The 12898-nt window shown below is 34.6% G+C and overlaps 1 protein-coding gene across 10 annotated transcripts in view; it reads right to left on the reverse strand.

The window, feature by feature from the left end:
• The window catches only part of RALGAPA1 (Ral GTPase activating protein catalytic subunit alpha 1), a 262117-nt gene that overhangs the window by 113170 nt on the left and 136049 nt on the right, over positions 1-12898 (reverse strand). For all 10 annotated transcript variants that reach the window (XM_045848431.1, XM_045848430.1, XM_045848425.1 and 7 more), the window contains 3 exons: positions 8121-8229; positions 6694-6804; positions 2120-2188 (listed from right to left, as the gene is read on the reverse strand). In XM_045848431.1, the coding sequence (XP_045704387.1) occupies positions 2120-2188; positions 6694-6804; positions 8121-8229 (289 nt within the window). The remainder of the gene's footprint in view (positions 1-2119; positions 2189-6693; positions 6805-8120; positions 8230-12898) is intronic.

Genomic DNA, 12898 nt, shown 5'->3' on the forward strand with positions numbered 1-12898 from the left:
ACAAAAACACTAACAATGGGAGACTCCTAACACACCACTTTCGGTATAAGACTGCTCAAGTGGACAAAATATAATCCCCATGAACAAAAGTTCAGGTCCTCAATAATGTTTTATTGTATGAAGGGTCTTGTCACCAAAAGAGCTTGAAAACTGCTAGTATAGAAATTCAAACAAGAGACCCAAGTAGTTATGGAACTAATTACTAAGTCATATTCACTAAAGGGCAAAGATGAACTTTTTATTACATGGAACCAAGAAATCTGGTGATCCATTGGGAAAAACAACAAAAATTAAGTCCTTATCTCAGAACATAACAGATAAACTCCAAATGAACAAAGGATAAAGATGCAAAAATTGAAGCCACATAAATACTACAAGAAAAAAAGGGTGAATTTTTCTTTATCCAGGGTTTAGTGAAAGGTTTCCTACCTACGACTCAAAATCCAGGCACAATGAAAGAAAGATTGATAAATTGACTGCATAAAAAATGTTTTCCATAATCCCACACATGAAACAACAATAAAAAACCCACCATAAACAAAATCAAAAGACAGGTGAAAAAAAGAGAAAATATTTGCAATATATAATATATCATAGTTAACAGCTAATATCCCTAATATATAAAAATTCCAGGGAAAAACCTGTCAGAAAATGTAAAATGATATAAATAAGCAATTCACAAAAATAAAATATATAAAAGATTAATCCACATTAAGTATCAGAAGAAATTCAGCCTAATTAATACAAAAAGAAAGGTAAAGAACAACTACACTGGGACATCATTGTTTCCCTATCAAATTCGCAACAATTTTTTAAAAATGACACATACTGAATTTAAGCTCTGAGGAAATAGACACTCTCACAGTTTGCTTGTAGAAATGACAATATTTCACTAAATTACATGTCTGTTTTCTTTTTGACCCAGCAGTTCCACTTCTAGAAATATAACCCAAAGACCCAATCCAATAATGTGAAACTAGATATACAGGCACAAAGCTCATCACTGCAGCATTGTCTGCAACTGCAAAATTCTGGAAACAATCTACATGTTTACATTAGGAGAGTGAGTTGGATAAACTATGTTACATTCACACAATAAAGTACTAACACTACACAGCTGTAAAAAACGAAACAAAACATGGAAGATCTTTATGAATTGATCATGAATTCCCAGGATATATTGTAAAGTGAAAAGAATATTGTATAACAAACAAGAATAAAAATGAAAATACAATGTATCTGCTCATTTATGAAAAAATAAAGGATGAATATACCATAGACTAAAAAAATAAATAAAAGCAACATGAATGAGGAGGGAAACCCTAAAATAAAATACAAACAGAAGAAAAAAATGACCTGAACCATATTTCCAATGAATTATAAAAACACACTGAGGTGAGGAAGAGGGAGGGGGAAGTGACCCAAAGAACTTTTAAACACAGCTTTTGAATTATATACTACATTCAGGGTAAACTATACAAAGGTATAGGTTAATTCTAAAACTGCTTTAATTTTTCTAGAACTGCACAAATAAATATATTGTGGGTAAAGGGAACAGTTTCTCACTGTTGGAGCAGGGAGTTACAAACATGAAAAGGGGCAATAACAGTATGAACTTTGCGGTATTGAAATAGGATTGACTGTGTCAGGATAAACTCATGGTGTGTTTTAATACATATAAGATAGATAAAAAATATATATACTCATAAAATATTAATTATATATTATGTATATATTAGTTATATACACATAAAAGATAACACATAATTAATATATTTTATGTGTATATACACATAATCTGCTGTTAACTCTACTTGCTGAGAGAGCCTAAAACAATGACAACTCAACAACATTGTACACACCTAGCTCCCAGATTTTGATTTCAAAATAATTATACATGGACAGAATGTCCTCCAATGTTCCTTATAACCCTGAGATTCAAAGACTTTATCAAATGACCATGATTAACTTAAAAAACCTGGATGAAAATATAATTTGTTACACTTAAATAATAGGTATGTCACATTATAGTCAATTTTAAATACAAAATGAATTAACAGTCATTGAAATATACATATTTTACTGCATAACCACACTAAATAGCAAAAATTTAAATTACCCTCTTGTCCATTTCATAAGATGAAGCTTCCGTACTTGGCAAAAGATGAGTAATAGTGGCTATCAGGATCTACAGTCCAAAAACAAACCGAACAAACAAATAAACAAACACAAAAAAGTAAAAAGAGAGGGAAAAAAGCACAAAATATGCTTATAAACTAATGGTGCACTCTAAAACTTAAATGTTAATGCTAAAATGATATAGAATATATTGCTGTAAGTTTATCTTGAAACATTAACAATGTTATTTCAAGTAATTTTAATATGTGAACTCCTCAAGTACCTCTTAACAATCATTTACAATCCTCAAATATAGAACCAACAGTATATTTTCCCCCCAAGTTGTTTTATTAATACCTTATTTATTTATTTTATTTTTATGTTTTACAGTTATTCCAATTATTTCCCCCTTCGCCCCCTTCTGCCCAGGCCAGCCCCCACTCCCACCGTCAATCCCCAGTCCGCTGTCCATGTCCATGGATCATTCATGCGTGTTCCATGACTAAGCCCTTCTCCTTCTGTCAAACAGTCCCCACCTGCATCCTCCCATCCTACAGCTATCAGTCTGTTCCCTGATTCTATGTCTCTGGTTCTATTTTGCTCACTAGTTTATTTTGCTCATTAGATTCTTCTTGTAAGTGAGATCATAGAACCAACATTATATGCTGTCAACTATAAATGCATTTTGCACAAACTCAACTCATGAATCCAGTGTAAACACGCAGATAATATATGTTCTAATAAAAAACTAATATAAACATATATACATATATAGGTAACCACAAAGATTTATAAAAATCATCTGCAATTCTGTCATTCAAGATTATCTACCCTGCTCATCATATGAAGTATAGAAGATATGTACCTCAAAATAAAGGCCATAAATGATAAGCCCACAATTACTATCATATTCAACAGTGAAAAGTTAAAAAGCCTTTCATTTAAGGTCAGGTCAGAAATAAGACAATGATGTCCACAATTGCCATTCTATTCAACACAGCACTAAAAGTCCTACCGTAACAATTGGGCAAATAAATAAATAAATAACCTGCATCAAAATCTGAAGGAAGAAATAAAATGATTTCTGTTTACAGATGACATGATCTTATATATAGGAAACCCTAAACACTGAAGCAAAAACCTGTTACAACTACAAATGAATTCAGTAAAGTTGCAGGATATAAAATCAATATACAAAAATCAGTTGCATTTCTATATACAAGCAACAAACTATCAGAAAGAGAAATTATGAAAGATATCACCATATTACAATAGCACTGAAATCAATACTTAGAAATAAACTTAATCAAGGAGGTGAAAGACCTGTACATTGAAAACTATAAAACACCAGAGAGTGAAATGTAAGAGGACACAAATACAGTATCCCCCCTTATCTATAGGGGTTATATTCCAAGATCCCCAGTGGATACATAAAACCGAAGAGAGTGCCAAACCCTATATGTACTATGTTTTTTCCTATACACACATACCTATGATAAAGTTCAATTTATAAATTAGGCATAGTAAGAGATTAACAACAGTAATTCATCAGTAGATGAATGAATAAAACAGCTGTGCTACACATAGACAATGGAATAGTGCTAGGCCACAAAAAGGAAGGAAATCTTAACCTTTGTGACAGCATGGATGGACAGCTGGAGAGCTTATGCTAAGTCAGTCAGAGAAAGACAAATGCCATATGATTTCACTCATATGTGGAATCCAGTGAACAAAATAAACTAACAAGCAAAACAGAGGCAGGCTCATAGATACAGAGTAGGTTGACAGCTGTTAGGTGTTGGGGGGTGGCTGGGTGCTGAGTTAAAATGGTAGAGGGACTGAGCAAAATGGAAAAAAAGAGGGAGAAAAATAAATTCAATTAAAAATAATAAAATAGAACAATTATAACAGTATACTGCAATAATGGTTATGTGATTGTGGTCTCTCAGCAAACTAGCACAAATTCTTTTTCCTTCTTCACAATTTCATGGGTAGAAAATTCATTCTTACTGTGGATCTTAGCAATGTTAACAACTTTCACTTTTTCATTTAAAGAAAGCACTTTACAGCTTCTCTTCAGTATATATGAATTGCCAGCATCTTACTACTCTTATACTTTGAGACCTTTATTAAGTAAAATAAGGTTTACTGAACACAACCATTGTGATACCATGACAGATGAACTGATAACTGAGATGGCTACTAATGGGTGGGTAGTGTATTCAGTGTGGATATGCTGGACGAAGGGATGATTCACATCCCAGGTGGGATGGAGAGGGACAGCATGAGATTTCACAATACTACTCAGAGTACCATGCAATTTAAGACTTACTATAAATTGTTTATTTCTGAAAATTTCCATTTATTATTTTTGGACTGCAGTTGACCGTGGGTAATTAAACTTGCAGAGAGCAAAACTGTGGATAAGGGAGGACAACTGTAACTGGAAAGGTATTATTCCATTTTACAGATTGGAAGAGTTAATATTGTTCAATTGTTCATACCACCCACAGAGACCTACAAATTCAATAAAACCCAAAATTCTAATGGCACTTTCCTCAGAAACAGAAAAAACTATTTTAAAATCTGTATGAACCAAAAATGCCATGAAGAGCCAACACTACCTTGAGAGAGAAGAAGTTGGAAGTATCATACTTCCTGATTTCAAGTTACATTATAAAGCTATAGTAATAAAAATATGACAGTAAGGTACAGGCATAAAACCAAGTAGATCAGAATAGAGAGCCTATACATAAAATCACGCTTACATGGTCAACTAATCTTTGACAAGGGCACCAAGAACACACAATGGTGAAAACATAGTCTCTTTAATAAATGGTACTGTGAAAACTAAATAGCCACATACAAAAGAGTAAAAGGGCACCCCTATCCTATACCACACACAAAAATTACTCTAAATAAATCAAAGATTTAAGTGTAAGGACTGAAACTATAAAATTCCTAGAAGAAAACATAGGGAAAATGATTCTTGATATTTGTCTTGCCATTGATTTCCTGGGTAAGACACCAAAAGCACAGGTTAATTTCCAAAATATATAAAGAACTTACAGAACTCAACACCAGGAAGATAACCCAGTTAAGAAATAGGCAAATGACTTGAAAAGACACTTCTCCAAAGAGGATATACAGATGACCAATATACATATAAAAAAATGCTCAACGTCACTAATCATCAGAGAGATGCAAATTAAAACAACAGTGAGATGTCACCTCACACCAGTCAGATGGCTATCATCAATAAATCAAGAAATAACAAGTGCTGGTGAGTATGGGGAGAAAGGGGAATTCTTGTGCGCTGTTGGTGGGAATGCAGACTGGTGCAGCCACTGTGAAAAACAGTATGGAATTTTCTCAAAAAATTAAAAATGGAACTGCCTTTTGACCCAGTGATTCTTTCTAAGGAATATATCCTTAGAAACCCAGAACACTAATTTGAAAGAATATATGCACCACTATGTTCACAGCAGCATTATTTACAATTGCCAAAATCTGGAAATAGCCCAAATGTCCATCAGTAAATGAGTGGACAAAAAAGCTGTGGTTGCCCTGGATGGGTGGCTCAGCTGACTGGAGCACTGTCCCATACATCAAAAGGTTGCAGGTTTAATCCCATCAGAAGGCATATAGGAGCCAACTGATTGATGTTTCTCTCTCACATAGATGTTTCGTGCGCGTGCGTGCTCCCTCTCTCTCTCTATCAATCAATCAATAACATATCCTCGGGTAAGGATTTTTTTTTTGAAAAGCAGCTGTGGTACATTTACACAATGGCATACTACTTGGCTGTACATCTTACTAGGCAATCTTATCTGCTGTGACAGCTTGTATGGACCTGAAGATTATTATGCTAACACAGAGAAATAAGCTAGTCAGAGAAAGCCAAATACCATATGATCTCACTTACATGTGAAATCTAATGAACGAAATGAACTAACAAACAAAACAGAAATACAGGCATGGATACATGGAGCAGACTGACAGCTGTCAGGAGGGGCAAGGTTTGGCAGTCTGGATAAAAGAAGGTGAAGGGATTAAACACACACATACAGGGAGATGGTAAGAGACCTTGCTTGGGGTGATGGGTGAATGGTGCAGTGTGCAGATCATGTTTTATTGAGTCGTACACTTGAAACCTATACCCCAATAAATTCAATAAAAAATGTAAGTGTAGAACACAGGACTTAAAATTTAAAAACTTCATAATAACTGGCTGAAGAGATAAGAAAAGTAATGAATCAAAATAATGTCCTGATACGGTAACTGGATGGGTAGTATGTTTTCTCACTCTAAGAGAGAGAATGAAGTCAAATGCACATTGATAAAGACAATGACAATTATAAATTTGCAGACAGCATGTAAAAACAAGAACACAATCTTCTAACACAAAAAACAAAGGTACCCTCATGAACTTTGCTACTCAAAAACACACCCTGGGTTGCCGTTATCTACCTATGAAAAACTTGAAGAAAACTACTAAATAATTTTATAATTCAAGGTACCCAAATCTAAAAATCTTCAACAAGGTCATTACAAAAAAAATAAGAAATTACTTACTTGAATAATTTTCAAGGGAGAATCAGGCTGGTAAATCTGAAGTCTAGGTATATAATGAACCAGCATGTGAAGCATGTTGCAAGCTACATGGGCTACTGTTTTATTAGTAAACTGTAATAATAACAAAAGAAAAAAACTTATAAAAATTTCTTCTTGAATTATTATGCATCAGTGCATTAGCTGCTAAAAATTTACATTTCATATGTTTCCTTTTGTCATACTGTATTTATGTTTATTAAAATATTAGGGAGATATACAGCTGCAAAATCAAAATAAAAAATCACAATGCATTCCAAAGATACAATTAACTTTGTTTCATTTGTAATGTCTGACTGTCCTCATTCAAGTTTTATTCCATTTTCTCTTACCTGCATTGCTGCAGCAGCCTCTAACCTTATTATTAATCTTTTCCCATTCCAATCTACCATACACAATACTTCCAAATTAATCTTCTAAAGAACTCCTCCTATGCTGACATTCTCTAATGCTTAAAACTCTTAAATAACTCTCCAATGGCATAAAGTCAAACTTTTTATGCTTATTTCTCTATGACCAAATCCTACCCACTCTTCAAGCCCTGACCAAATGTCTTCTCTTTCCAAAGTCTTCTCTGGTACCGAAGTCCAAGTGATCTCTGCTTCCTCTGAACTCTATCTGTAGTTTACACACACTGCTCATTTGGTTCTCTTGGCTTTTTTAATGTTGTCAATCTTATTTTAATCTTTTTCAGTCATCATATCATTAATTTCCTGAATCTAGTATTTACAATTCTTTTCATTCTGGTATCTCTCATTCTGCCTAACAAAGTGCCTCATGCCAGTATATGCTTAGAAATATCTGTCAAATCAGTAATATTTGTACTTTGTATTCAGAGTCCTATACAGACAGTGTATTATAAGTCTTAAGACAAAAACAATAGTATATATCCTTTCAGAAACAAAAAATATCCATTTATTCATTCAAACTCTCTAAATAATTAGGTTATTATTTCTGAACAAATCTTATTCTGTTCACAAAGAGGGTATTTAACTTGAATGATAAAGCCAAAAAGTTAAGCGGCTTAAGAATTCAGATGTGTTAATTATCAAATAGGTTACAAAAATACTGATAAAGAAAAAATAAACAACGCTACATATGTTGTTAAATGACTAGCTTCCTTTTTAGGAGTCATGTGTATATATTCTGGGGACAAAGCCAAATATAAAAAAAGATGAGATAAAATGGGTTGTTACTTGGATTATCTAAATCCAAGAGTGGAACCACTCTTAATGAAGAAGTTAGGATCAAGGAAATAATGTAATAATAAATTAATGAACACATTTATTAAATGTTTTACATCTATAAGGGCATAAGATATAATTAATACCTGAAGAATCATGATTCTATACTATCTTAATATATTCCACTAAGTAGTTTTTTTCTCTTACCTTTAAGGAAACACAAATTACATTCAGAGCTTCTTTAATTTGAGGATGGTGAGACTCATGGACTAGTTCTTCACAAATCCAAATACCTAAACTGCAAAGTGCTACACATCTGCAAAAAAGGCAACCAGAGATACAAATAGAAGTATATGAGCCTTTAAATTAAATGAAACCATCCCCACAACCACAACCAGCCAACAACATAGAATGACCATGCAGTATAACTAAATTAATTTGTACTCTGTAAATTAATGTTACTTTGTACATTAGATCTTCTTAGGAAGAGAAAGTGGGAGGAAAGCACATCCCCAAAACTCTATAATTTTCAATTACAGTTTACTACCAAGATTATAGGCAAAGATTTTTCTAACAAACTCATCTTAATAAATCGGTATTTCCATAAAGCTTCCCAAATATGTAACCTGCTTTCAAGTAGGAGAGAGTGTAATTTGATTAACTCATAGCAACAAGATGAACTTAAAAGCTAGAAGAAGCTAGGATAAGACAAATATTATTTTCATTATCATTTACATTTAACATAGCTCACTACAAACTTTTAAATACAAGTTAGGTTGACAAAATGTGTATGCTTTATAAAGGGATTCCAACAGAAATGAACTTGTAAAATTTTTGTTCTGTTGCCTCATGTCTTGTGAACCTTCATTTCCCTACTTCAACTGAATTTCAGCTTGAAAGTAGAACTTGTGATCGGAATCAGTAGAATTCCATTGTGTTCAAATATAAGCTTCTGATGAAGACTATAATGGTTCTAAGAATAAAAAAAGTCAACTCCTTCTAATATCTTGGTATATCTGGCATGTACTGATACTGATCTTAAATTAAATTGAGTAGAATGCTAAACTTCAGAACAATTCAATGCAGAAACAGTTTACTTCCTAAACAAATTGGACCAGAAGTTTCAGTCTAGCACACTGTTAATGCTACTGAAATAGTTTACTATCAAAACCACCATGGCTTCTGCCATCATCATGCCCGCAGTAACTTGTGTGAGCTCACCTGCCAGAATATGAAAAAGCAGAGCAACTTGGTTAAGGGAAAGTGCAGAGATGTGGGGCTTTCTGCTGCCACTGCAAGCACAGGGACTTTGAAATAATACAGCAAAAGCAGAAAAAGGCAAACAAGAAGATGAAACTCAAGTAGCTCTGTGGCTTTGTGTCCAACCCTCCTGCCCCTTTGCCTGGGTGCTCGGGGCCAGTCCCACCACGCCTGCGTTTCCTCCTGCAGTGCTCACAGGTCCCAGTGCCAATGGCATTCCCATTTCCCTGGGTCTGTAGCAGGTTCCTTTTGTGCTTCCTTTCCCTCAGGCAGCCTCTCTCCCTGGGCCACTTCTGAGGGTGAGGAGGTTATACCTTGCCTGTGGTTTTTATTACTGTGGTACTCACCCCAAAGTAATAAAAGTAGCTTTAAAACAAACAAACCCAACCGAACAAAAAAACTCCACCAGAAAGTCTTCTAAGCAATTCTACTGCTTTATTTCTTCCCTACTATTGTCTACAATTAGGGCTGATAAATCTTGGATAATATTTACAGATGTAAATAACCAAGTTTCAGGGTTAGCAGTATATAGAGCTACACTCCTAAAGGAACATTAAACTCTAAAGTGAAGTAAAGCTCTCCACTGATGCAGCTGGCTAAAGGCACAGACTGGAAGCACAACTGCTTAATAGTTTTTTTTTTAACAAAGGGATAAAATATGTGTGCGTGTGTGTGTGTACACATGTATGCATGTACAGTTTCCTACATTTCTAAAAAGATCTCCAAATTATCTAGATTATTCCCAGTATGGCTCAACTTTCTGCTCCAGGTCAATTTTGGGAATATAAGCTTCTAAGACATCACACACCTGAAAAGTACAGGAAACGTGTTTATAAAATGGTTATGTTCAATTTATGCAAATTTCCTATGCTTTTCAAAAAATTTAATTTTTATTGTATTTTTTTCCCATTACCATATAGTTTCTGTATACCCCACTGCCCCTAGCAATCACCACCCTGTTGTCCCTATCCATGAGTCCTTTTTCTTTCCTACATTCTTAGTACAAGCTGTTGTGTTAATGGTTCCAAAATGTACTTCTGGGCAGCTATATTTTAAGCTTCAATATTCTTTACTTGAAAGGCAACACAGTTAAGAAGAAAAAGGCAGAAAATCTAGAACCTGGAGCTCTAGGTTCAAATCTGGTTCAGCCATTATTATTTATGGATCTAATAAAGCTCTGAAAGCAAACTGCCAAGGTTTTAGTCATGGTTCTGCCATTTCTGGGTGATAGGGCTGATTATTTAAATACTCTGGGTTCCCATAATAAGGAGAATACAAATTGTACCTATCTCCTAGAGTTGTTGCAAAGATTAAATGAGGTAATAAAGTATTTAGAACAGTGTCTGGCACCTAGAAAGGGCTTAATAAATGTTAGCTTTCTAAGCCATCCATTTCTTGCTAGCAAAATTGGAAGAATAATGATGGTTCCATTAACTTCTTAGCACTATGATGAGGAATAAATGAAACAATATTATAGAAAAATTGTGGAAACTTAAAAGGTTGCCATTTTAACATGGAAAATACTAGAGAATATTGAAAATTATCCAATTTGAGGGAAGAGTTACCAAAAATGAAAATATAATATAATCATAGACAATGTCATTTCCTGGAGATGTCTAATATTAAAATGGAATTAATGTAAAAAATTTACTCAAGATTCTTTTTAGTTAACTTTGCAATTAAGTAAGAAACATATGGAATTGAATTAAAAAACTGGAGCTACGTCTCATTTAAGCAAACTGCTCATTTTATATTATTTTTACTTGCTGGAAAAAAAGAGGTTTCAATTAGAGTTAAAACTCAAATGGTTAGAGCAATGATCTGTACTTTTATGAACCCTGGGTCAAAAATGTGTTGGAAATGAGGAAGCTTTGCAGAGATGAAGGCTAGAGGAGTAGTAACATAGACTACTGTTGAAGCTAATGACATACTATTACAGTGAGATTCAAGAAATATATAAATTGATGATATTTTAGGGGCGAGAAAAAACATGACGTGTTACTGACAACCAGTTGATTTAAATCTCAACCTTTTTTTGGAAAGGTTTAGTAAAACAGAAAATGCCAAGTTTTTGCTTCTTAATAAGATATTTGAAAAGGAAAACACTCTAAAAACTTACTTATATATATTTTAAAACGTCCTGATCAAATATTTGTTAATATCAACATATACTACATACTTAAATATATTACTTTTTACAGTAATAATGTTTCATTTTAATTCAATCTAACAAACATTCATTGGGTAACTACTACTACATTTAAAGGTATTACATAAGAAACAGTGACAAATACAATTTGAAAGGAAAGAAAAATATACTTAAATTAAAAGAAGTCATTTTCACCCTGGCTGGTGTGGCTCAGTGGATTGAGCAGCGGCCTCTGAACTGCAAGGTCTCTGGTTCAATTCCCAGTCAAGGCACATGCCTGGGTTGTAGGCCAGGTCTCCAAATGGGGGACATGCAAGAGGCAATGGATTGATGTTTCTACCCCTATTTTTTCCCTGCCTTTCCCCATCTCTAAAAAAAATGTACAAAAATCTTTCAAAAAAAACTCTAAAGAAGGGTGTTTGGACTTTGGACTGAGACAGAGGTGTAGGTAGACACACTTTGCCTCCTTGCACAACCAAAAGGACAACAAATTTAAAAACAAAAAATAAACAGAACATCCAGAAAATCACACTGTATGGAAGTCCAACAACCAAGGAGTTAAAGAAGAAACATTAATCTAGGCCAGTAGGAGGGGTAGAGGCAGGCAACTGGGGTAGGGAGAGGACACACAGCAAGATGATAGCTGGAGGACAGGGCAGGCAAGGCTAAGGCTGGAAGACGAGGAGGTCCCACATTTGCGTACAGGTAAACCAGGAGAAACAACTGGGGAGCGAGACACACTGCGCAACCCAGGGTTCCAGAACAGGAAAAGAAAGCCTCAAAATCTCTGGTGATAAAAACCTGTGGGGGTTGCGATAGCAAGAGAAACTCCCATCTGCACAGGAGAGTTCATTGGAGAGACCCACAGGGTCCTAGAACATACACAAAACCACCCACCTGGGAAGCAGCACCAGAAGGGCCCAATTTGCTTGTGGGAAGCGGGGGAAGTGACTGAAAGCCAGACAAGAGCTGAGCAATTGATATTGTTCCCTCTCGGACATCTACCCCACATATAGCACCATACCAGTGTTGTCCCGCCCTGGCAAATATCTAAGACTATGCCCCTTACAATGTATCAGCTGTGCTAAGACAAAAAAAAAAATATGGCCCTAATAAAAGAACAGATCAAAGCTTCAAAAACAGAATTAAGCGATGATGACAGAGCCAACCTATGAGATGCATAGCTCAAAACACTGGTAATCAGGATGCTCATAGAAATGGTTGAGTGTGGTCACAAAACAGAAGAAAAAATGAAGGTTATACAAAGTGAAATAAAGAAAAATATACAGGGAAACAACAGTGAAGAGAAGGAAACTGGAATTCAAATAAACAATTTGGAGCAGAACAAAGAAATAAACATTCAACCAGAACAGAATGAAGAAACAAGAATTCAAAAAAATGAGGAGAGGCTTAGGAACCTCCAGGACAACTTGAAACATTCCAACATCCGGATCTTAAGGGGTGCCAAAAGGAGAAGAGGATGAGCAAGAAATTGAAAATTTATTTGAAAAAATAACAAAGGAAAACTTCCACAATCTGGCAAAGGAAAGAGACTTCCAGGAAGTCCAGAAAGCTC

Source organism: Phyllostomus hastatus, unplaced genomic scaffold (genome assembly GCF_019186645.2).
Source record: "Phyllostomus hastatus isolate PE091 unplaced genomic scaffold, TTU_PhHast_1.1 phas_contig_62, whole genome shotgun sequence".
In the NCBI taxonomy this organism is placed as follows: domain Eukaryota; kingdom Metazoa; phylum Chordata; class Mammalia; order Chiroptera; family Phyllostomidae; genus Phyllostomus; species Phyllostomus hastatus.